The 27,367-nt window shown below is 36.3% G+C and overlaps 1 protein-coding gene across 1 annotated transcript in view; it reads right to left on the reverse strand.

Moving 5' to 3' along the window:
• MGAT4D (MGAT4 family member D) overlaps positions 1-27,367 on the reverse strand; it is a 55,721-nt gene that overhangs the window by 2,900 nt on the left and 25,454 nt on the right. Inside the window, 5 exon segments of the mRNA XM_055273904.1 lie at positions 1,394-1,507; positions 8,183-8,229; positions 11,226-11,359; positions 16,655-16,792; positions 19,497-19,643. Of these exon segments, the coding sequence (XP_055129879.1) occupies positions 1,394-1,507; positions 8,183-8,229; positions 11,226-11,359; positions 16,655-16,792; positions 19,497-19,643 (580 nt within the window).

The raw sequence follows: 27,367 nt of genomic DNA on the forward strand, positions 1-27,367 counted from the left end.
CATAGGGTTGCCTGGATATAAACTCACCCAAAGAAACTTTATTCTCATACTAAGCTAGATACCAGACCAGGTCCTGAATACAAAAAAAGCAGTACCCAAGGTCATTCTTGCCCTTCTGCGTCTCACAACCTCATATGAAAAAAAAAAATAAAATTACAACAATTAGATAAGTGCTATGTGAAGATATCAACAATGTTGACTATCTTACAGTAAGTTTTCAAAGTTGTGGAAAGGGTGGAAGAGCATGCCACTTAGTTTTAGGGCACAGAGAGCTGACAGAAAGAAGTTAATGATTGCAAGGTTGGCAAAGACCAGATCATGAAGGATATTTTATGATATGTGGGAAACTTTGGACTTGATCTCATATGAGAAAATATTCTTCTGGGTACGGCATGAAGAATGAATTGTAAGAGAGGCTAGGTTAGGCTAGGATTAGGGACTCCGTAATGGTGAAGGCCTGAACTAAATCCAAGCCAGTGGAAGGAGGATGAGAGGGACAATGTGTAGAGAGATTTTAAAAAAGAAACAATGACAGAGATATAAAAGGCTGAAGGAAAAACAAAGATCCAGGATGACTCCAAGCTTTGTGACTCTAAAAACCGGGCATAATGTGGACCACTAATTAAAAGCAAAACAAACGCTTAAAAGATTCCTAGATTCTGACACACCATTTATAATTTTAAAACAAAAGAAGGCTAATTGGTTTCCTGGGATAAGACCTTTTTCTGATTTCTGGCATGTCTTTTTCTTTATTAAGTTTTGAGGAACCAAATTATTACATTTCCTGTAATATCTACCACCCTAATACCCCAAATTATAATACTTTGTATGTGTATAGAGCTTTTAATTTTTAAAGATTCTTTCATAAATATATTTTATTCTCATAATGACTCTTCCAATTATGCAATGTAGGTGTCATTATGCACACTAGAAAGTTAGGAAAGCTAAGGAAAAAAAAGGTGAAATTACCTGCCTACAATGACCAGCAAACAGAACAGCTGGAACTAGAATCCAGCTGTAATGATTTATAATCCCAGGCTCTCCCCTTCCTCATTATGCCTTTGCTAATTATTGTCTATACACGTGAACATAGACCATCAGTGGTGCGCTGGTAAATGTTTAACAACTGACTTGGGGGTGGAGGAATGGACATCCTGCTTTGTAGCTTTTGCCCATTTCCACAGTGTAAATATTCCTACTGTGGCTCATGCTATCAACTCGATGTTATTGAACACAGAGTTGGGAAGTGATGCACATAGTTGGGTCTTGCAAGCCAGTAGGAGCCAGCTCCAGAACACCACTGTGTCTGAAATACTTTCTAATATGAGCTGATTCCAAGAATTTATCAGATGAAGTTAGTTATTTAAGGCTACTATTTTCTAATATGACATACCTGGCTAATTTTTGTGAGGCCTCAGCTAAGTGCTTGGCATTTAACATGCTTGAGTATAGAAAGGCAGGTATTGAAATGACCTCTAAGGATCCAGACCTCACTTGCCTTTTGAATCTATAAATAGAAGTAAATGCAGACTTATAATTGAATATTTAATTTTCCAGAATAACATAAATACTTAAAAATAATTTTCTTATGCATGTCCACATATTTGATTTTAATTATTTCACATTGATACATGATACCAGCATCATAAAACTAGCCAAAGTATGTTTTTTTATAAATTAATAACAGACATATTAAAATACACAATATAAAATTAGTTTCTTCTTATAAAAATTACAGGTACTTTGACTTTTTTAAAGTTTACAGCCAGATGTGTACTCTGACTGGATTATGAGAACACAGTGACTGCAAGAAAGCAGGAACATTCGATAATTTTTAAATGCATAATTTTGAATTTAATAAGAGTCCTACTGAATAGCAATGTGGCTCCTGAAACAAGATTACCACAGCAAGCAAAGATTTAGTCAGACTCTTGTCCACAACTCATTGGAGGACTATGTATACTCTTTAGCATCTTTATTTTTAAACGTTAATGTTGATAGACCAACAAGGACATCACTAAACTACATCAAATACGATTCATAAAAATTCCAGTATAAATTTTGTACCATCAAGGTAAAGGATGGGAAACCAAGTAAAAAATTTTAAATGGTCTTCCTTTAGAGATAATATGATTTTAAATGAGATTGGAATTTAGGCATTACATTATTTATTAACATGTTAAAGGTTCAAGGAAATGTTTATTTTGTACTACATAAAAATTTAAAAGCTTACAGTTCTATATGCATAATCTCCATTATGGGCAAAATAGATAGTCTTTGCTTTGTACAATTCTGAATGTATAAATTTCAGTTACTGTGTTCTAGTTAAATAACACCAGTCTCCCACAACAACACTGTAGTCATGATATATTGTGAACAATTGTGTAAAGTACAAACTTCACTGCTAGCTCTTCATGAGCTATATAAATAGCAGATGCACATCATCATTAGTGACTAATTGCATCATTCTTTCAAAGTTTTTTGGTGACTGGTCACTGTACATCTGCTATTTAGTTCACCTGTTGACAGCAAAATATGCGGTTGTCTTGCCTCACCTCCCAGTGATAAGCCTACATGATATTTAACAAAAGTAGGTAATCCAAAGAGGAAATTGGCTGACAGATGAAAGTGCAGAAAGTGAACGCTGGAAGTGAATTTGTGCTGTAAAAGAGCTGATCATGGGAATGTTGACACCTGCTCTGTTTGAGAGACTCTAGAGATGCAACAAAGGGAACTTAGTGAAGGTGAACTTAACTGACAAATAAGAAAAATGGTTGTGGTGAAATTATGTCACATAGGAAATGATGCTGCTGAAAAACTTCACATTAAAGGAACTCTCAGAGATGTTTCATGACATTGAAAACACAAATGATAAAATGCTGGAACTGATCCAAACTTAGAAAGGAGTATAACAATTTGCTGAAGCATAGAAAAGACATTTGCTCAGTATTTTAAGTTCTGTGATAAGAAAAAGGCAAGGACCATTTACATTACTCTTGATAAAATTTTTAAAATAAGTCAAATCGTTAATACTCAATTTTAATGTTTTAAATTACAGTGTAATAAATTAGCTTAACAATATTTTTCATTTTTCTATATATTTATAGTTGACAGAGAGTAATGTTTTAACACACGTTTAAAGGTCATGGAACAATTGTGATTTTTTTCCCATTGTTTGTTAATATTGGCTTGCACGGTTTCAACTTGCACAATCATTTTTATGGCCCCATGCTATCTTGCAAATCAAGGATTGCCTGAGTATATATAAACACACACAAACACACATGGAAGAAAGCTCATGTTTTATAATGGGTATGTATCATGAAAATGGGGTTTGAGTAGCATATTGTGCTAGAGAGAATATGGGTTTTAGACCTAGAAAAGTCTCTGTGCCAATTTTGCTTCTTTTACTTCCTAACTTCAAGCAAGTAATTTATTTTTTCTGATCTTTAATTTCCTCATCTGTAAAACTGGAATAGTAACTTAAAAACTTGGGGGGAAAGAACTGTTCAAAATACATGCCGGAATTCTTCCCAGGCTCTGTACATTAGTGGAAAGGTTTTTGGTCATTTATTTTGGTGGGAGTGTAAGTGGAGGAGTGAAGGGGATGAACGTCTTACTGGCTGCCCTCTGATTTTATGATATATCAAATGAAAAGATTTTTAAAAAACGAATTCTAATATGTTCCTTGGGGAATAGAAAATACTGGCGTGGAAAAAAAAGAATGGAGAGTTTGGTTGTTTGCTTTGTGGTAAAAGTAACATAATATCTAAATTTTAAAATGAATTTGTGTAACTTTAAACTACAAGATCTTATGCAGCAATTTAGTAGATGTAAAGGGAAATAACATCAAGTTGCAGCATACACAATCATCAAAAAGTTTAGATTACAGAGTACACGAATTTTGTCCTCTAGAAAATTCCATCCAAAGTCCAAAAGGCACCAAAAGTTAAGTTACAACAATTTCTACTTTGATGATATAATTTCCCAGTCATGATGGAGAGAAAGATTCCAGTCTTGGTTTTATTCAATCTGTTTTAAGCAAGATACTTGAAATTTTGTGTGTTGACACCTTTCTAGGACTCTTTAAAACTTTTATAGCTTGTTAGGTTATTTATATACAGCATCAAAAGCCCTTGACTTAATTTTATGGGAATTGCTAGTTTCCAATGACTGGAGAAAATAATATAACTCTGGGTTGTTGTCATTAAAAATGAATGATTTTACCTTATAGTCATACAAGAGTGGAAATCTTACAACTCTATAGGTTTATGTAAAGTGCATAGTTATATACAGTTTCATATGAGATTATATACAAACATAGATGAGTCCTTTAAAAATTATATAGTTTCAATTTAGGACTAATCCAAATATAGAACAATCTCTGATTTCCCTAATGAGAAAACCTAGGAAAAGGGTTTTTAGCTGAATTAAAAAGGCAAAAGTTTAGACATGTAAATTTAAAAGTTATATGTCTGTATTACCTTTGATAATGTTTTAAATTGAATATTCACCCCTAACATGTTAATTTTAAATTATTGCTTTATTCTACTTTCACAAAAAATAATTTTATTCCAACTCTTTATCCTGCATTGGCATTATCAATATAATTATCACCACTAGAATCACTTTTTGAATCACCTGACATAGTTTTCCAGTATCCTTGATTTTCAATTGTAGCTACAATACAGCAATATCTAAAACCAGTGACGTTGTCTCTGAAAATTTTGTAGCAAATCAGAAGTATTCTCATACATTAGGTAATGTTTTCATTGGAGATCTTTACACGTAACCACATACTCTAATTTTTTAAATTTTTTAAAGCCTTCAAAAGGCTTACAATGATGCAGTCATATCCCCAGGAATCGTTTTACACCTTTGCCTTCTTTTTAATTGATTCTTTCAGGAGTCTCCTATAAGAATACCAAACTAGCATAGATTGAGGCCACTTCAGGATAATGTGTCTTCTCTAAATAGTAGTTTATCATTCAGTATAAAGCAACCGAGAAGGCATCCTTGACTATGAGAAGATTTTTAAGGGTTCAAGTATAAGGTAATTTTTTTCCTGGGGAGTCTTTTAGGGGAAAAACTAGATGTATATGGTGTTTTATTTAATCTTTATTTAATCCCTCTCCCTTCACATAAGTCACCTATTTCAAGCCTTCACTACCCTAAGTTCCTTCACTGCCAATGAATCTCTCCTTCTCAACACAGAGACTTACCTCCTTAACAGAGAAAAGAGAAATCTTTAAAAAAGGAATTTTGAGGTGATTACACTGTCTTTCCCCCAACAAATTAATTTTTCTACTCTTTCACCTGCTCTCATCTCCTCTTTGGTCTCAGTCCTGTCTAAAGCTCCCTCCACCTGAGTCTCCAGTTCCCTCGTGCCTTGCCTCATCAGCCCCTCCTCTCTCTACTACAGCACAAGTAAAAACTCCAGGTGCTTCCACCTCAAAACCTCCCAAACAGTATTTGTCTCCCTCAAGACAGTGTGCTTTGACTTTTCTTCCTATCAGTTGAACTTAGAATAGTCTACATTCAATTCTTTAAATATGTATTATAAAAATTACCAAACCTCCACAAAAATAGAAATATAATGAACCCCAAATCAGTTTCTTTCAATAATCATTTATTTTCTGCCACGTTTGTTTCATCTACGCAGCTGCCCCTTTTTTGCTTAAGTATTTTAAAACAAGTGCTGGATATCATTTCGCCCTTACATTCTTCAGTGTGAATATTAAAAAGGACATTTATTTAGATAACCACAATGCCATTATTCACACTTTGCAAAACTATAAATTATTATTTAACATCACATAATACTAAGTCAATTTTCAAATGTCCCCGGTTGTCTAAAAAGTGCCAATTTTTGGGCAGTAGGCGCTCAAACAAGTACCCAAATAAGGTCGCTCATTGTAATTGATTATCCCTATTTCTTTTTTAAAATTTATTATCTAGACCGGTAACCTTCATTTTTCTTTCATCCCCCATTCCACTTTTTAAAGAATCTGGATCAGTTTTCTACAGAAGGTCCCACATCTTGATTGTGTTGCCCCAGATGGCTTCCTTTATTTGCTGTGTATCCTGTAAACTGGAATTCAGCTCCTAAGGCTTGATTGCATTCAGGGTTTTTTGTTTTGTTGTTTTGTTTAAGTCGGGGGAATAACTCTCAATAGTTCTTTCTTGGCATCACTTTAATCGCCAGACTTTCAGCGACCCCGAGCTGCTGGAGGTGAGGGTGGGGTCCCTGACCCTGGCTGCTCGCAGCTCACATTGCACATCGCACCCCTCTGCTCTGCAGTGCATCCTGTCCTGCGGGGCACCCTTGCTAGCAGGGTACCGGTTGGCCTCTGCCTGCGGGAAGCAGTAAGTGACAAGAGACTGGAAGGCAGTAGAAGCCAAGGATGCTCCTCCTCTTTCAGCTCCCGCGGTGGCGGAGGTTCCAGCTGCTGAGGAGGCTGATCTCCAGAGCCTCTGATCCCCGGGTTTAATGCCCTCTCCTTCCCGCTGCTCTGTGCTCTTTCTTCTCCCTTCTGTGCTCTCAGTCCTCTGAAACTTGTTTTGACCAATTGTTTGTGTGAAATTGCCTGTTTCCCCTATTTGAACGACCAGGAGTTTTCCTGTGCAGACACTGACAGGCATACCTTCCTCATAAAGTTCCCCCAACCCTCTCACTTAATGACGCGCTTCAAAACGGTGATTATCCGATTCCATTCATTCTACACTTATTAGCTGGAATCGTTTTGACTAGAACAACTAACTGCCTCAGCCACTAGAGCTATTTGGTGAGGAAAAATAAAACAAAGCAAAACACTTTACTGGCTAAACAAAACACGGCCTGTCAGCCAGATTCAGCCTGAAGGCCACATTTGTAGCCCTGGTCTACAGCACAGAGTGCATATTCCTTAGCATGGTGCATAGGCCCTTCGTGATGTCATCAGCACCTGCCTTATCTCCCACCAGTCCTTCTGCCTTAACTCCAAATACCCATTTCCAAAATAGACTTACATGTTCAAAAGTCTAGCATGCTCCTTCTTTGGTCTCTCTGCCTTCCTCAGCAATTCTATTTATCAGGCATGACATTTTCCCCGTCTGCCTGAAGAATCCCTACTTATTCCTTCAGACTCTGCTCAATTATTACCTTCTCAGGAAAGTCCTTCTTGATATTTGCAGGTAGAGTTAAATTAAATACTTCTTCCTCTACATGTTGTCATATTTATTCCCCATTACCACTAGGACAATGCTAGTCTCTTCCTTCCTTTCTTTATAATTTTTTTATTTTTATTTTTATTTTTTTTGAGACAGGGTCTCACTCTATCACTCAGGCAGGAGTGCAGTGGCATGATCTTGGCTCACTGAAGCCTCCACCTCCCAGGCACTGGCAATCCTTCCACCTCAGCCTCCCTAGTAGCTGGGACTACAGGTGCACACCACCAGGCTTGGCTTAATTTTGGGGGCTATTTTTTCAATAGAGACGGGGTTTGGCCATGTTGCCCAGGCTGATCTCGAGCTCCTGGGCTCAAGCAATCCACCCACCTTGGCCTCTCAAAGTACTGGCCTTACAGGTGTGAGTCACCATGCCTGGCCCTCCTTTTGCTTTCCTTTCTCCTTTCTCTCTCCTTCCTTCCTTCCTTCCTTCCTTCCTTCCTTCCTTCCTTCCTTCCTTCCTTCCTTCCTTCCTTCCTTCCTTCTCTCTCTTTTCCTTTCGTTTCTTTTTCAAGTTGTATCACTCATTTGAACTTAGCATTTGGAAGGCAGGGTCCATTCCACAGCATCTTGCTTGATAAAGAGCTTCATATTGGTTAATCTGTACGTGCTTCGGCTGCTTACAGCTGAAGGAGGTTATAAGCAGAAGTGGTGAAGTAACTTCATACAGTAACGGATACAGGAATGTTTTAAAAATAACTCAATGGGCTTCTCTCAGTACCAATGGTTATCATGCAGTATAAACAGTATAACATGAAAAACATAAATTCCAATTGGTAGATATCCAGCAAAATTGGGGAAAACCATTAAGCCGTACTTCATCACAGCTTAGAAAGGACTACAGGTTCTTTCTGCACAGCTATACTCTTTAAAAAGAATATGATCACTAAGAAAATAATTATACAATTGGACAGAAAAAAATAAGATAGAAAAATGAAAGAATGGCTAATTTAAAAATATATCAGACAGTACTTACTTTTTTGTAATCATTTTAACAACAGAATGTAAATAATCTTCATTACTCTAAAAATGAGAAAAATGTTTTACTGAAACTAAGCATGTCTCATAGTTCTATTAATACAACTTTTTTGCTACATATTAATCTAATTTGTGTGTGAAATGCTATTGCATACTAATAATTTTTAGTGTTTTTACCTTCTATTAAAAGATTTAAAAATATCCATGTTCTTAAAAAATTTGACTTGAATACAGGAAATATTTCATTCTTTTCCCTTTGCCACAATGTGAAATATTACAATACAAATTTTACCCTTAAAAATTTACCCTTAAAATTATATACCTTTTAGATATATAAGATTACATAAAATATTATATATCTAAAGATGTTTTTGGTCTAAAAATGGTCAACTATGAATGGCTTATTTCAAAGCACTACTCCTTTTGAAAACTACTCTTCATTTCCTGAGTATTATATGACAGTAAGCTTACTTCAAAATTACATCATATTTCTCCAGACAGTATTACTCAGCTTGATTCCAATTTGCCTTCCTGACAATAAACTTTGTGGACCTGCTCTTCATTGAACAGTGTGCTAGATTAGATGACAGACTCCTGCAAAAAGCTTTTGATGGTTTACCCTCTTGGGATAATTTTTAAAAAAATAACGTGGCATTTACAAGATGTAGCCTCAGGGCCCACAAGCATTTCCAACACAAAATTTTGAAAATATTTTGAACAATCACAGTTCTGTTGTTGAATCTGGGTACTCTGAAAGGCAACTCTGGATGTATGTACTCAGGTTTCTTGTTTAAAAATAGCAGACATGATGTAGATAAATCTATTATAGTACTGGAGGCTCTTAACCATAAATTGAATCACTGGCTATTTGTCTCACACTGAAACATATTGTATTTTAAACATGGCGTCAAAGTCATATATCATAAGCATTTTATATTCCATTTAAAAATCTTCCTCCAATGTTTTATTACAAATCTAAACATTTTAGACAGACATGGGTTGTGCTAGCAGCAAAGAAGTAAAGATTCTAATATATAAAATAAGGCAATAGGATGAAATATTTTGGAGATTATGTGCATGCTTTCTTTTAATATTAATAAATTAAACTGGGATGCAATAATTTTAACCTTTCATTTCTATTTTTCTAATAGTTCTTCTATTGCTTGTTTTGTTTAGAGGTTTTTCTGCATTCAAAGACATCTTTATTATAGAAAATTCAAGCAATAACAAAAAGAATAAAGATAATAAAGGTTCCTCTTAATCCCAGCATTTAGAGATAACCATTATTTATATTAATGATATCTTTATATCATGCCAAAGTTTGCTCGTTTTCTTTTTCTTCATACGTTTCATTTGTTTCTATATATTTTCCCCTCCCTCCATCTTTTCCTTCCTTCCTTCATTCCTATTTAACATAATGATAACGTTATGTTAAACATGATGCTTTACAGCTTTTTTTCACTTAACAATAGGACATGAACATCACTTTATATCAGTGAGTATAGATATTCATTCTTATTTCAATGCCTACCGAGTATTGCATTGTGGAGATATATAGCAAGGTATTTTATCAGCCTCTTATGGGTAGCCATTTTGGTTGTTTCCAATATTATTCTTTCATAACCCAACAGTGCACTGAAAATCCTTGAAATAATTATTTATTGAGCACTTACTATGTGCCACACATCATTCTAAGTACTTTAAATATATTAGCTAATTTCATCTCCCAACAACCTTATGGCATAGGCAATATGATTATCACAATTTTAGAGATAAAAGAAAATGAGGCATAGATAAACTAAGTAAATTGCTCAAGTTCACTGGTTGGGAAGTAGAGAAGCTGGCATTTTAACCTCGGTCATCTAAATCCAGAGTCTGTTCTCAACTTCCATACTATACTGCCATATTTTTACTGGTTTTTGTTTGTTTGTTCATTTGTTTGTTTTTTGAGACACGGCCTTGCTCTGTAGCCCAGGCTGGAGTGCAGTGGTGCAATCATGGCTCATTACAGGCTCTATCTCCTGGGCTCAAATGATCCTCCTGCTGCAACCTCCCAAGTAGCTGGGACTACAGGTGCACACCATCATTTCCAGCTATTAATTTTTTTAGTAGAGATGGAGGTCTCGCTATGTTGCCCAGGCTGATTTCAGACTCCTGAGCTCAAGTGATCTTCCTGCCTCAGCACCCTAAAGTGCTGGAATTACAGGCGTGAACCACCATGCCCCACCATTTTTACTGTTTTTATACACTTGCCTGATTATTTCCTTAGGATAAGTTCCCAGAATTTGAATTTCTGAGACAAAATATATATACATTTAAATTTAACACACGTTGCCAAATTTCTCTCCAAAAAGTCTTATGGTGCTAATATTCACACAGTACTTTATAGTTTTAAATGGTATTAGGAACAAAGTGGAAATCCTTGGGGTCATTAGAGAGACCTAGGCTTGAATCTGGTCCATTAATTACTTGGCAAGTTACTAACCTTCTGTAAGATCTAGGTCCATTATCCCTAAAATCAGGACAGTAATAGCTACCTCACAGGGATGTAATGCAGGTTATAAATGTGTATAAAAATCATCTACAATCTCTCAAGCATAAGAAAGTCTCTCAATCATAGGTGTTGTTGCTTAATACAAATTGTCTCTTGATTCATATACCAACCTCTTATTGGACTGGGCACATTTTATTACTAGCATCGATTTTAATAATTTTAATTTTGTTTGTAAATATAACTTCTGAGCCATATAGTAGGCAGGGATTCAGGGATTCTATATTAAATGCAATTCAAATTTAGCAATCTTGTATTTCCCACATGAAGCCATTATGTTGTCCTTTTAGATTTACATATTTAATTCCTTCTCAGCAGTATCGAAGAAGTATTAAGTATGTTGTCTGGTATCCAAAAAAGGCATCTATGGGTTGCTTTTTAAAATTAAGAAAACAGTTTTCAACATGGTACAATGATTATTACCACTGAGGAAGGGAATTTGGAGACCATAGGGTGAGAGTAAGGAGAGCTCCTTATTTTGTATATGTACATCTGCGACCAAGACAATCACTACAGAATCCTTCTCTTGGGAGAGCATCATCCTGGAGACAACAGAGGTCAGTGTCTGTTTCAGGTAACTATAATTTCCTCTGTTAACAGTGGAAATACCCAGAGCAAAAGAAACTGCGGACATAGGAGTATGAAATCATCATTCCATACCACAGAGAAAAACATAGTTTAGCATTTATTCTATGCTTATTCCTATGCTTGGGTTAGTCTTATGGTAATAAAATGAGTGTTTGAAACTGTATTACAAAAATAATCCGAACTATGTTAATTTTTATCACATATTTCTTTTTTTTTATTATTATACTTTAGGTTTTAGGGTACATGTGCACAATGTGCAGGTTTGTTACATATGTATCCATGTGCCATGTTGTTTTGCTGCACCCATTAACTCATCATTTAGCATTAGGTATATCTCCTAATGCTGTCCCTCCCCCCTCCCCCCACCCCACAACAGTCCCCGGAGTGTGATGTTCCCCTTCCTGTGTCCATGAGTTCTCATAGTTCAGTTCCCACCTATGAATGAGAACATGCGGTGTTTGGTTTTTTGTCCTTGCAATAGTTTACTGAGAATGATGGTTTCCAGTTTCATCCATGTCCCTACAAAGGACATGAACTCATCATTTTTTATGGCTGCATGGTATTCCATGGTGTATATGTGCCACGTTTTCTTAATCCAGTCTATCGTTGTTGGACATTTGGGTTGGTTCCAACTCTTTGCTATTGTGAATAGTGCCACAATAAACATACGTGTGCATGTGTCTTTATAGCAGCATGATTTATAGTCCTTTGGGTATATACCCAGTAATGGGATGGCTGGGTCAAATGGTATTTCTAGTTCTAGATCCCTGAGGAATCGCCACACTGACTTCCACAATGGTTGAACTAGTTTACAGTCCCACCAACAGTGTAAAAGTGTTCCATTTTCTTTTTGAGGAAATTTGCAGTGGATTGTTAGTAAAAGCACTAAATAGACTCCAAGATGTTCTCATGTTAAAAGATTTTGGTGTAGTGAAAATAAAACTAACCACTTTCCACTTACTATAGCTTCATCTAACTGAGTATAAAATGTCACATATTGGTCGATTCTCTCTTCTTTTTCTAACAAGACACTGGAACCCAAAACAGGAAAAAATTACTATGAAATATTTTCATCTGTGAAAGAATGTATGAAGTAATTTCTAAATGATTTGATGGAATGAATCCACATCTCTAAGTAACTTTTGTTGGCCAAGAATAGCTGGAGCATTAGGGCTCCAAGATGTACACATCTTGGCTGTACGGGTGCAGCTAAGATTCAGGCTACCAATCGTAACTATACTGGTACCTGGCCATATGGGCTTAGGCAAGATACACAACATCCCCAGCCTTATGACTGCCTCTTTAAGATAGGGATAAGGACTTCCAGAATGGCTAAGTGAGAAACTCAGAAAATCCTCTTTCTAGAAAGCAGTAATAAAACTGAAAAAAAAAAAAAAAAAAAAAAAAAAAAAAGGTCAAAACAGTCATTTCAGGGCCCTGATAAACTGAGAAGTATTTACTTAAGAAAAACTATGGAACTCTGGAAGGAACAGCAGGAATCAGTGTTTCCCTGATTGCTATTGAGTTTGAACATATCTTCACATGTTTATTGGCTTTTTTTTTTTTTTTGAGATGGAGTCTCACTCTGTTGCCAAGGCTGGAGTGCAATGGCGCAATCTCAGCTCACTGCAAGCTCCACCTCCTGAGTTCAAGCTATTCTCCTGCCTCAGTCTCCCGAGTAGCTGGGATTACAGGCATGCACCGCCATGCCCGGCTAACTTTTGTAGTTTTAGTACAGACAGGTTTTCACCATGTTGGCCAGGCTGGTCTCGAACTCCTGACCTCAAGTGATCTGCCCACCTCAGCCTCCCAAAGTGCTGGGATTACAGGCATGTGCCACTGTGCCCGGCCACTTATTGGCTTTGGCTATTCTCTTTTGTAAAATCCTTGTTTAAGCCCTTGCCCATTTCTCTAATGAGTTGTCTGCATTTTTCTTATTGATTGTATTGATACTCTTTATATATTCTGAATACGAACCCCTTGTCAGTTGTGTGTGTTATTAAATATTATCTCCCACTCTTGGTTCCCTTTTCAATGTTTTGCCCCTTGATGAAGAGAAATTCTTAATTTTAATGTAGTGCAATTTGTCATCCATTTTCTTTATTGTTTGGGTTTTCTGGGTCTTGTTGAGAAATCTTTACTTATCTTCAGGTCATAAAGACATTCTTCTGAGTGATTTTCTAATGGTTTATTGTTTGCCTTTCATATTTAGAGCTGCAATCCACCTGGAATTGATTTTTATGGATAGATTGAGGCAGGAATCAAGTTTCAAGCTGTAAGACACAGTATAAAGGCAATTCCTGGAATGGCTTCCTATGCCTTACAATGCATTTACAAATATTTAAAAGGCCCTTAGTGACCTGGTCCTGATCTATCCCTTTTTTTCAACTACCCACACTTTTCGAATTGACCAAATACCACTCTTACCTCGAAGCCTTTGCACACGCCATTCTTTTTGCCTAGAATACTCTTCTTCCTCTATTTTCCTTTGATAATTCTACTTATTTCTCAGGATTCAACTAAATATTAGTCATTTTGATCACAAATTGACGCTTAATCCTTTCACCAGCTATGCATTCTTGCCTTATCTTTCATAGTACTCATCACTCCTTTTGTGATGTGGTTTTAGGGTACATGTGCACAATGTGCAGGTTTGTTACATATGTATCCATGTGCCATGTATCCATGAGGAATCACCACACTGTATCACATATGTGTGCCACATATGTATCCATTCCTATCTAGAATGTCAGCTTGGTGACAGCAGAGACACCTTCATGTGTGCTTATATTATAAATCCAGCACTAACATAAAGACTGATACATGGTAATGATAATAAGTTGAAATTGAATAAATAATAAAGGGGCAAGCCCCTTTATTATTTGGCCTGTGTCCATGGTCTTGCTACCAATATCCTCCAGCCCCAATTGTGCATGCAAGACACACATCCTTTCTAAGCCTTCTTGCCATCTGACTTTTGCACATTTCTTTTTCTCTATCTGGATGACCACCCTCTACTTTCTGCTGTCCACCACCTACCACTTCCCTACTTAGTCTATTCCAATTCTTTTACCCTTCATGTCACTCATATGACACTTCTTCCAGAAAGCACAGCATAGGATTTTGGCTCCACCCTGGTATTTCCCTTATCACAGCACCAGTCACTTTATATTATAATTACCTTATCATTTGTCTCTATGAAGGTGGGTTCTATGTCTTGTTCACCCCATATCCCAGGGCCTAAGAAGTGCCCAGAACAGAGTAAAAGCTTATTAAATGGGGAGATGTGGAAGAATTCACAGAGAAATTGTCATTTAAGCTGAAAAATCATATTGGATAAGGGAGTCACATTACAAATCAGTTATGGTTTGTCAGAGGAGGTATGTTCATTACAGGCACTGGTTAGCACATGCAGAATATATGAAGCTTGTCCTATCTGTTCTCAAAGAACTTGGCCTATCTGTGACAACTGCAAGTGGCTTATGGTTTCTGGAAAGGAGAGGCATGGAAGAGACTGAGATTTGAAAGATACAGCCTTTTCTGCATACACCCTACCAAGGGGCTAACTTCACCTCACGTGCACTGAGGGTCTACTGAAGGATTTTAAGCAAGAGTCAAGTATGATCAGTGATGAATTTTACTAACATATCTTCGAGGAAAGTATGATGAATGGATTGACTTTGGTGATACTAAAATCACAAGAGAAATTACAAATATGTTTCCATAAACCAGGCACAAAATGATGAGGGGCTCAATAAAAAATAGTTATAGAGGGGCTACAGAGAGCAGAAATTATCCAAGATCTATTAGAATACAGAATAAACAAGACTGATGATGGATTCCCTAGTAGGCCTTGCCACAGGCTTCAATCCTCTTACATATGTTTCATGTGTTAGGATTTTTTTAGTTGCCTGGAACAGAATCTTCCTTAAATCGCTTCTGGTAATTGAGAAAAGCCACCAAAAGGGCCTCAAAAGAAGGATAAATATATACATCATGATTGGAGATGAATAAATAGTTGGGGAATTAGAAAATTATTCTGGATTTAACACAGCTCTGATAACTGGGTTGTCTCAACCCTCCAACCCCCTGCACAAGGAGGTCTATTGCTCCTCCCAAACACCACTGGGTCTCTCTCTCCTTCCTTTCACTCTGTGTCATGGGCTTCCACTTATATTTGCTGATGCTTATGCAAGGTTATGTTTATTCTTGGTGTCTAATATCTTATCGTTTCTATGCATTGTTTTTCTTGCGTGTATCTTTCAACTTTTCCTCATCCTACAGACTATAGCTTTTGTCTAGCATGCACTTTCTCATACATTCACACAACACATATGCATGTATATGTATATACAGGTAAAGAGTACAAGTATGAACTCCAGAAGTTTCTTAATTTCTCTAAGCCTCAGTTTTTTCAGGTGCAAAACAGAGATGACAATAATAGGCCCTATTATATTGGATTGTGAAGATTAAATGAGATAATGTAAGAAAACATAGAACTCAGTAAGTGGAACACAGAATGCAATAGATAAACGATGTCATCAGAGGCATATGATACAAAACAACACTACTTATTCCCAAGGAACTTCCTAGAGCAGAGGTCAGCAAACTTTTTTTTTTTTAAATAAAGGGGCAGATAGTAAGCATTTTTGGCTGTTGGGTTATACCATCTCTGTTGCAACTACTCAGCTCTGCCATTGGAGCACAAAAGCAGACATAGACAACAAGTAAATGGATAAGCATAACTATGTTCCAACAAAACTGTATGTTAAAACATGGAGCCGATGGGCCTGGCCTAGAGTGACTCACTCACTGGAATGAGTGAGGTTTATAGGAAAGGCAGGTATCCTGAGACTTAGCTTAATATTCCTGCTTCAAACTCCAAAGCTTCTTGTCTTGTACACTTGGTGAACCTGAACTCATTTGTCAAGGCTTACCTCAAATATCACCTGTTGTATAAAGCTATTACTGACCTTGGTCTCCAGAAAGACTGGGAAATAGGAAAACAACCAGGTAAGAATAGATTTACCAAAAACAAGGAGAAAAGATTTGCCAAACATTTGGCATATACTTAATGTATATTTGACTTATATTACTTATTTTCAAAGCATTTGTGTTACGCTAAATTTGAATTCAAGTCACCAAATATTTATGAAACTATTATTTTCGGCCAGACAATATACTGACTTCTAGTAATCCAAATTAATGCCAGATAGGCTGGTAGTCTGCATATCAATCTAAGATATTAATGGATTACATCTTAAAACTTAAAAGTATGTCCCCAAAGATCAAAATACCTGTATTTAATTTTCCAATTCTAAGTTTTCTTACCACCAGTTTTCCCTTTGCCAATGATTACATCAGGATAAATTCTACCTTCTTTCCTTAGATGAGGAAAAAAGAACTTTAAGTCTTCAAATGTATTAGACACTGTTTCATTTTTATTTAATATGTCTGCTTTCTGTGCAACTGAAAGAAAAAAATAATGCCTCTGAGTATATGATCATAGGGATTTTTCTCCCCCCGGAATAATTTTTTTAAAGGGGTGTTAATAGACTCACAGATTAATTTAGCATTCAATATATAAAAGAAATACTCTAAAATGTAAATTATCAAAATAATAACGCTAAATATAGCTCAACTATTATTGATTCATATTTATTTATAAAGTAATATTTAATTTAAGCCTAGAATTATAAGATACACAGAGGACAATGGAACTGTCAGTTCCAAATGAAAAAAGTATAACTGAAACATGCTGTGATTGGCTTACTCTGCTACTTTGATTAATATCGCTTTATTAAATTTGTATCTTTATAACTTTGCTTTGTAGCCCCTAAAATTTAATGACTATATTTGTAACCTTCATTAGAAGTTGCCTCTACAATTTTGAAAAAGAAAATGTTAGAGGACGCAAATTGCCCAATTTTAATTCATAGTACATAGCAATGTAGTCAAAACAGTGTGATATTATATAAAAAATAGATATATAAACAATGGAACAGATCATAGAATACAGAATTAGGTTCACAAAAATATGGTTGACTGACTTATGACAAAGTTGCAAAGGTAATTGAATGCAGAAAAGACAGTTGATAAAGGTGTTTGAACACTTGGACATCTACGTGGAAAAAACTGAACACTGACTTGTTTTTCATGCTGTTTATAAAAATTAGCTAAAAATGTTCATAGACATAAATGTAAAACATAAACCTATGAATTTTTTTAAAAACAAAAAAGAAAACCTTCATGACCCTGAGATAGGTAAAGAGATCTTAGATACAATATAAAAATACAAAAAACAAAACAATACATAAAAGAAAAATTCATAAATTAGACTTCATCAAAAATTAAAAATGCTTGCCCCCCTGAAAGCATCAGAAAGAGAATGAAAGAGTGTCACCAACTGGAAGAAAGTATTTCCAAATCACATATCCATCTGATATGTATCCAGGATAATGTGTAGAACTCTATCAAAACTCAACGAGAAAATAAAATCACCCAATTAAAGAAACTGGCAAAACAGGAGTTTGAGAACAGCATGAGCAACATAGCAAGACCCTCATCTCTAAATACACACACACACACACACACACACACACACACACACACGCAGTGGGGCATAGTGGCGTGTGCCTGGAGTCCCAGCTGCTCAGGAAGCTGAGGTGGGAGGATCCCTTGAGCTCAGGAAGTGGAGGCTGCAGTGAGCCATGATTGTGCCATTGCATTCCCCGTTTGAACAGACATTTCACCAAAGAAGATATCTGGATGGCAAATAGTAAAAATGTTCAACATCATTAGTTTCTGGGAAATACAATATAAAGCTATGAGATATCATGACATTAGAATGGCTATAATAGGACAGGCATGGTCCCGTAATTCCAGCACTTTGGAAGGCTGAGGTGCGAGGCTTGCTTGAGGCCAGGAGTCCAAGATCAGCCTGGGCAACATAGAGAGACCCCATCTCTACAAAAAATAAAATTAGCCAGGTGTGGTAGCACATGACTGTAGTCCCAGCTACTTGGGACACTGAGATAGGAGGATTGCTGGGGCCCAGGAGGTGGAGGCTGCAGTGAGCCAGATTGCACCATTGCCCTCTAGCTTGGGCAACAGAGCAGGAGCCTGTTTAAAAAAAAAATGGCTATAATAAACTGGAGTGACTAAACTCTCATACATTGCTGGAGAGAGTGAAAAATGGTACAGCCACTCTGGAAAACAGTATGGCAGTTTCTTATAATGTTAAACGTATACTTACCTATGCCCTGTCAATCCTACTTCTACATATGAATTCTAAAAAAATTAAAACTTCTCTTCATACCAAACACATGTACATGAATGCTTATAGTAACATCTATTTGTAATTGCCCAAACCTGAAAACAACCCAAATGCCTTTCAATTGGTGAGAGGATAAACAATATGTCCATTGAACATCGATACAATGAAATGCTACTCAGCACTATAAACAGAACAATTGGTGACACAACAATTTGGGTAAATCTATGCTAAGCCATAGGAGCAAGTTTCAAAGGGTTACACATTGTTTGATTGTATTTGCATGGCTTCTGGAAAAGGCAAAGCAATAAGAACAGAGATCTGATCAGTGGTTGCCAGGGATTAAGAGTAGGGGGAGGATTGGAGTACAAAGGGGATGCACAAGGCAGGACTTTTTGTCCTGGAGAAATGGAAAGCCACTGAAAGTTTATATGAGAAAAATTAGCTGTATGTTACTAGTCACTCAGGTGAAGCAGGAAGGTTGCCTGACTAATGTAGCAGAAATGCTGATAGAAAATGTGGACAAAGTTTTGAGATATATAGAGTGGTGAATCAACCAGGATTGCTTATTACTGACACGGAAGTATGCAAGAGGCAGAGGGAGGGGTCAGAGGTGATCCTCAGGTTTCTGGTTGCATCTATTGAATGGATCATGGATGGTGCTGCAATTCACAGAGCCAGAAAGCACAGGAAGACTACTTTCCAGGTCAAGATGAGAGGAAGTAGGTCAGTGATATCTGTTACCTGATTTTTGCATGTCTCACAGTAAAAGAACCAGTACTGATATAGTTAAGTTTATAGAGAGAAGATGCCCTAAAATCATAAGACATTGAGTCTACATTTCCAAAAACAAAACAAAACAAACAAACCACAATATACAAAAACTAAATCAACACAAACCTAAGTTTCCTGACAAATTTTTTCTCTTTGTAATTTCATACTTCATTCGATTCAAAACTTTCATCATCTCTTGGCTATTTTTTTCAGTTTTGTTTCTTAAGTGTAGCATATTTTCTTTAAACTCCAAAATATGGTTTCTACAATTAATTAATCAATTATCTGCAATGAAAACATATGTATATATTTGTACATGTAGCAATGGTGTCACACAATTTTCTATAATAGGTAAGAATGTAAAATATAAGTTTCAATATAGTTATATATAGTACTATATATGTATTATATGTGTATATATACAGTACTATATACATATAGTATATACTACATATGTAAATATGTGCATAGGTACAAATATAAAAGACCGGAAAGAAAGAACAAAATGTTAAATATAGTGACATGAGAAAGGCGGGATTATAAATGATTTTTTCCTTTATTACTCTGTGCTCCTGTTTTACAAATTTTCCATGGTGTGCGTGTATCAGATTTGTATTAGAGTGTAATCCCATTAACCCCCAGAAATACATCTAAGAAATTATCTGAAGAAAATTATGAGGAGTATGTGCACAGATTTGGACTAAGGATATTTAACATAGGCTGTAGTATTTAGCATTATTTTTAAAAATTGGAAATGACCAAAGTGCCCAACAGTAGGACATTTGCTAAATAAATTACAAAATATTCTTTTAAGAGTTCTGATGGCTCTGATGTCAAATCACGTATAATACACTTAATATTTGTGTTATCTGGGGAAAATTGCTTAATTTTTGTTTGCCTCTGCTCCTTCTGGTGTAAATGCATACAAAAAAATCCCTGCCTCAGAGCTGTTGTAAAGATGTAATGATGATGCACATAAACTAAAGTTTCAGGATACAAAATCAACAGTAAAGTTTCTATCCACTAACAACAAACTATCCAGGAAAGAAATCAGTCAAACCACCCCATTTACAATGGCAACAATAAAATATTTAGGAATAAATTTAACGAAGGAGGTGAAAGAACGGTGCACTGAAAACTATATAATCTGGGTGAAAGAAACTTAAGACACAAATAAATGGAAAGATAGCACATGTTCATGGATTAGAAGAATATTGTTAAAATATCTATACTACACAAAGCAATCTACAGATTCAATGCAATCCTTTAAAAAATTCCAATTACATTTTTCACAGAAACAGAAAAAGAAACCCTGCAATTAATGTGAAACCACAAAAGACCCCAAAAAGCCAAAACAATCTTGAATGAAAGAACAAAGCTGGAGACATCACACTACCTGACTTCAAAATATATTGCAAAGCTATGGTAATCAAAACAGCATGGTACTGGCATAATAACAGACACATAGACCAATGGAACAAAATAGGGAACCCAGAAATTCACGCATTTACAGTAACTTGATCTTTGACAAAGTTGCCAAGAACACACAATAGGGAAAGAACACTGTCTTCAATAAAAAGGTGTTGGGAAAACTAGATATCCACATACAGAAGAATGAAATTAGGTCTTTATTTCAACTCACATACAAAATCAACTAAAAATGGATGAAAGACTTAAGTGTAAGACCTGAAACTGTAAAGATTACTAGAAGAAAACATTAGGAGAAAGCTTATTGACCTGGTCTGAGCAATGATTTTTCACATATGACTCCAAAATCACAGATAACAAAAGACGAAATAAACGAATGGGATTACATCAAGTTAAACACGCTTATGCACAGCAAAGTAAACAATTAACAGAGTGAAGAGAACATGGTTTGAAAATATTTCAACCCAAGAGACAATCTATGGGTTGAAATTTGTCCAGTGGGAGAAAATATTTGCAAACCATACATCTGATAAGAGGTTAGTATCTAAAATATATAAGAAACTCAAACAATAGCAAAAAAAAGTAAAAAATCGGCAAAAGATTCGAATAGATATTTGTCAAAACAAGACATGCATAGGGCCAAGTATAAAAAAAAGTGCTTCACACCACTAATCATCAGCAAAATGCAAATTAAAACAAGGTACCACCTCACACCTCTTAGAATGGCTATTATCAGAGACAAAAGGTGAGAATATGGAAAGAAAGAAACTCTTGCACACTGTTGGCAGGAATATAAATTAGTGTAGCCATTATGGAACACAGTATGGAGGCTCCTTAAAAATTAAAAATAGAACTGCATAATGCAGCAATCCCACTGTTGGTTATGTATTCAAAGGAAATAAAGTCGGTATGTTGGATGGATGTTATGGCTCACACCTGTAAACCCAGCACTTTGGGAGGTCAAGGTGAGAGGATTGCTTGAGCTCAGGAGATCAAGGCCACAGTGGAGCCATGATTGCACTGCTGCACTCCAGCCTGAGCAACAGAGCAAGACCCTGTCTCAAAAAAAAAAAAAAAAAAAAAAAGCAATGATGATACATTTGGATTGAAACATTTAATATTTTTTAACTTGTCTGTTTTGTCTGAACAAGAGCAGACGAGTGGATAGCCTGTGGCAAAAATTGGATAATTCCTCTCCCCTGCTCAAAACCCTCCAAAATATTTCTCATCACACTTAGAAAAATAACCAAAGTCCTTACCATGACCCACAAAGCCCTGTGTGATCAGTCCTTGAGTTCCTCCCTGGTCTCATTTCCTACTCTTCCTGCCTCACTCTGAGGGAGCCCAGCATCACCCACATTGGCCTCTTTGCTGTTCCTCACACGAGCCAAACACTCTCCCACCTTAGGGCTTTGGCTTTTGCAATGTTCTCAGCACTGAATGCTCTTCCCCCATATCCTTTCATTGTTTTATCACATATCCTGTTGTGGCAGGAGGTCCCTAATTTCATTCAGTTTTCTGCTAAGACATTACCACCTCAGGGAAGACTACCCTGCCATCCTTTGTAAGATAGCACACCCCTGTCTTTCCCTTATTATTTTTTAAATTATACTTTAAGTTCTGGGGTACATGTGCAGAATGTGCAGGTTTGTTACATAGGTATACATCTGCTGCACACATCAACCCGTCATCTACATTAGGTATTTCTCCTAATGCTAACCCTCCCCTAGCCACCTACCCCCAAACAGGCCCCGGTGTGTGATGTTCCCCTCTCTGTGTCCATGTGTTCTCACTGTTCAAATAACTTATCACCACCTGACTTCATATTATGTATTGACTGCTTTCATGTTTCACTCCAGAGATTTCTAGAATGAGAGCAGCAAGAACTTCTTACCACTAAATTCCAACTATCTGAAACAGTGATTTGCATATAGCTCTTATACAAATATATGCTCAATGAATAAATTAATGAAATGAATGGACTTGTCAGTATAAGAACAAATTTTAGTGATTCTTAAACTGAATCATGCTTTAATCAAAAGAACTGCACCTATCCAGATAAGCCTTAAATATTCATATTGTAGATACTATTTGAAGATGCTTACAAACCTTAGAGGGAGATGTAGTTTAAGGCCATGATATTAGGGTTTCCCAGGTAATGTTCTCTTTGCAAAATGGATTGTGTGTTCTGAGTTAATATATCATGGGTGATGCAACCTATGTGGGTTTCTACATTGTAGGTCAGTCCCTAGGGATCAATTTGATAAACATGAAAAGAAAGAGTTTTCTCTAGAGGAAGCAGTATTTACAGCAACAATCATAAAGAAATGTTAAAGGACATAATCTCTAATCTTAGATCTGCTTCTTGTACATTTTTCCCTGGTAATTCATTCATCAATATTCTATTTAAAATATTGAAATTACTTGCATATTTACCCAGGTATTTAGTGAGGATGAAATGTTATAACACTATTTTGCAAAGGTTTGAAATAAACAATAATTAGATGCTTTGAGTCAACTGGGCATCTCTATAGTGAAATTGTGAAAACAAACACCAGTTCAAGTGTGCAATGGGTGAATGTGACTTCTGCACATTAAAAATAGGTTCCAGGCTAGATCCTAAGTGCCACTGATTTGTGCCTCTCACAGCAAGGCTCCAAGGCATTGTGTTCCAGTAGAAATAAAATGCAAGCCACATCTGTAATTTAAAATTTTCTAGTAGTCACATTTTAAAAAGTGAAAAGAAACAAATGAAACAAGTGAAAGTAATTTTAAACAATATATTTTATTTAATACAATATATCCAAAATGTTTCAACATAAAAGTAAACAATGGGCTATTTTACATTTTTGTACTAAATATTCTAAATCCTGAATGTATTTTACACTCACAGTGCATCTCAATTCAGATGCTAAATTTTAATAATTACAGTGAAATGTAATCCTACCAAAACAGTAGTTTTGCTTAATGGAGAAATATTTTGCACAATTTCAGTTATTAAATGTAGACTCAAACTAGTTAAAATAAAATAAAAAATGCAGTTTCTCAGTTGCACTCACTAGCTGCATTTCAAGTGCTTCAAAGCCACCTGACTACCACACTGGATGGCATGTCTCCGGCATCGGCTACGAGCTTGTTAGAACTACAGTATCTCAGGCCTCACCCCAGACCTGAGATGCAGACAATCAGATTGTGCATTTTAATAAGATTCCCAGTTGACTGCTACGCACATTAAAATTTGAGAAGGACTGTGACAGACCACTTTCATGGTTTTCTCTTTATCATCATTGATACTACCATACTTCAAGCTTTATTGCCTTTAGCTGCACTATTATAATTGCCTCTTAATTGGTCTCTCACCTCCAATCCCTGATTAATCTTCTGGAAACACTGCTCAAAGATTATAAATAGTTCCCTGAGTGCTTACTTGCCCTGGTCTACCACGTCCTATACAACATGGCCATGAACGTGACTTGACCTCACTTCATTCACTAAACACCTCCAGTAGCAAGAAGCATGCTGAGATTTCTATTCTTCCATTAAATACTTGCCATGTGCTCTGTATGTGGTAGGTAAATAAACATGAATAAAATCTGGTTCCTGCTCTAAATTAAATTGATATGAATAAAATCTGGCTCCTGACAATCAGACTGCAAGGAATGTGGGAATGGTGCATATATTTAAACTTTACTAATTATAATATATTGTTAAAATGGAATTATCCTCAAAGTGCCACAGGCACAGGAAGGCAGGAATGATTAATTCTTAAGGAGAACTGAGGAGTAGGGGAGGTGGAGAATGTTTCAGAGAAGAAGGAAGACTTGAGAACTTGTATGTACAGAAGCTTGCCTACAGCAGAAAGAAGGGAAGCGCATTCCAGCCTCAGAAAACACCACCATAAGTGCATAGAGTGTGAAATGGTATGGTATGTGATATAGTTTGAATATATGTCCCCACCAAATCTCATGTAGAATCGTAATCCCCAATGTGGGAGGTATTTGGGTCATGGGGGAAGATGATCCCTCATGGCTTGGTGCTATCCTCATGATAGTGAGTTCTCTTGGGATCTGGTTAAGTGTGTGGCACCTCCCTGCCACTCTCTCTCACTCCTGCTTTTGCCATGTGACATGCCTGTCTGCTCCAGCCTAGCCTTCTGCTATGAGTAAAAGCTCCTTCCTAGAAGCCGAGCATATGTTGGCACCATGTTTGTAGGAAATGCAGACCCGGGATCCAATTAAACCTCTCTTCTTTATAAATTACCCAGTCTCGGATATTTCTTTATAGCAATGCAAGAATGGCCTACTACAGTTTATCTTGGGGAACGTATGTAAGTCACTCAGGGGGTAAATAGAAGGGCAAAAGGTATAATGTTAAAGCATTGGCAGGTCACTTTAAATTTATTATTAGTTTACTTGTACCCAATGTGGCCCCAAATAAAGAATATCAAAGGCAATTACTAGAAGATGAAACTAAAAACATAAAGTACATTTCAGATTACTCCCCCCATGTACACTTTGCAATAATCAACTCAAACAATGTACTAAGCCCTTTAAATTCCCTGTGAGTGGCCCCTCTATGCATTAGGTTTTATTGTGAAATATATTAGACATTACGAAGAGTATATAAGACAGCTTACAGGATAATAATAAAAATGAACATCCATGAACCCATCACGAACTACCTTAGCCTTAGATATTCTACTTGTTTCCTTCCCAGATCCAATTCCCCTTCCTCCCTACCCCCAGATAAGCAGAATCCTGAATTTTGTATTAATCATTTATTGCTTTCCTTTATAGTTTTACTATGTTTGCAAGCTGACTTACACTTGGTTTTGTACATTAATAAAATTCTGTACTTGCTTCTTTAGCTCAATTTATGCTTTTGAGATTTATTTATATTGATGAATCAAGCTGTAGCTTATTCTTTTTTACTGATGTAAAATGTTCCAGTGTACTGAATATACCACAACATGTTTGTCTCTTCTATTGTTGGTAACAATTATAAGAAACGCTACCAAGAATATTCTGGTACGTGTCTCCCAGTAAACATGTTCAAGAGCTTCCCTAGGATATATCTGGTGGTAGAGATGTTATTTAAAATATTTAACAACATATATGGTATAGGTACTAATCAGTGAGAACAGATATTGGCCATAAACCATTGATAAGCCTGTACACTAATTTCAACCCTACTAGTAGTGGAACTCCTAAGACATAGGAAAGGTATATGTTTCATAACAGAAGCGACTGAATGTGTACTCCTCCAAGGGAAGTTTGAATTCTCAAAGCTCCATATTCTCACTAAATGTCCAATTTCCTAATTTAAGGAACAGAATAGCATGAACTGGTAACTCATGTTTTAAACTTGCATTTTCTCAGTTGCTAGTGGTTTTTCTATGTTTATTCAACATTTATGTTGCACTTTTAGAGTCTACTTTGCTGATATTAGTATAATCACAAGACCAGCCCAAACAAGACCTACTTTTTGAAAGGTGTCCAGTTACCTTGTAGGTGTAACAGAGCCCAAAACTGCAATTCATATAGCTTGGGTAAGTGCAATAGCAAAAACTTTGACCTCTAACCACACCCAGAACCAATGAATCCTCCCTCTGAATCAAGAAGCCTGGGACATGACCAGAACCTGAACACTGGAACTCTTTCAGATGTGAGGGATCTGTTGGCCCAGAAGATCTGGAGCTAAAATTTGCCTCAACATACCTTACCATCAATGGCCAGACTGGAAGCCCTCCAATTAGACCCTGCCAAGCCAATGTTCCTAAATCTTTTCCCTTGTCCTATGATCCCTTAAAACTTGGCCCAGACCCAATAAGAGACAAAGATTTGAGCCTGAGTCTGATCTTCTTGCTGGCTGATTTTGCAAAAAAAAAGAAATTTCTTTCCTCAAAAGCCAGTGTTAAAGTTACTGGCTTCTGTATACATTGGGCCATGAGCCCATTTGCTTGATAACATAATACAGCTACATCAACTTTATTTTGGTTTGGGTTTGTGGGTATTTTTCCATCCCTTTTCTTCCAAAATTTCTGTCTTTAAAATTCAAATATGTCTCTTTTAGTAATCATCAAGTTGAGTTTTGTCATATATCCAATGAGGAAATATTTTAATTTCTTTTTTGGGACGCTTAATGCAATTAGTGATATAGTTATGCTATTTTACTATTATTTTAGTGGTTCAACTAGATATTTCAACATGAATCCTCGACTTAATAGTCGAATAGCAATTCTTACATTCTCACTTCTCAATAGTTCTACAAGTCTAGTACAATTTAACTCTATTTCCCTCTCTTACCTTTTCTTGTAATTGCTGGCATACATTGTTGTTGTACGTGTATTTTAAATTCCACAGGAAATTTCAATTATTCTCTTGAATAACCCACATTTGGACCTTGGATTCTACTTACTTACAGCTGCGTCTGAGAGCTCCTCTTCTGCCCCATGGACAGTAATAACAATCTATTTTGTTGGCATATTCCCACAAGGTCACACACATTGGTGAAACACTCCCCCAACTGGATGGCGATGAGGGTGTTTTCCCTCCATCAAGGGAAGAGAG

The sequence above is a fragment of the Symphalangus syndactylus genome, chromosome 4 (genome assembly GCF_028878055.3).
Source record: "Symphalangus syndactylus isolate Jambi chromosome 4, NHGRI_mSymSyn1-v2.1_pri, whole genome shotgun sequence".
Lineage (NCBI taxonomy): Eukaryota > Metazoa > Chordata > Mammalia > Primates > Hylobatidae > Symphalangus > Symphalangus syndactylus.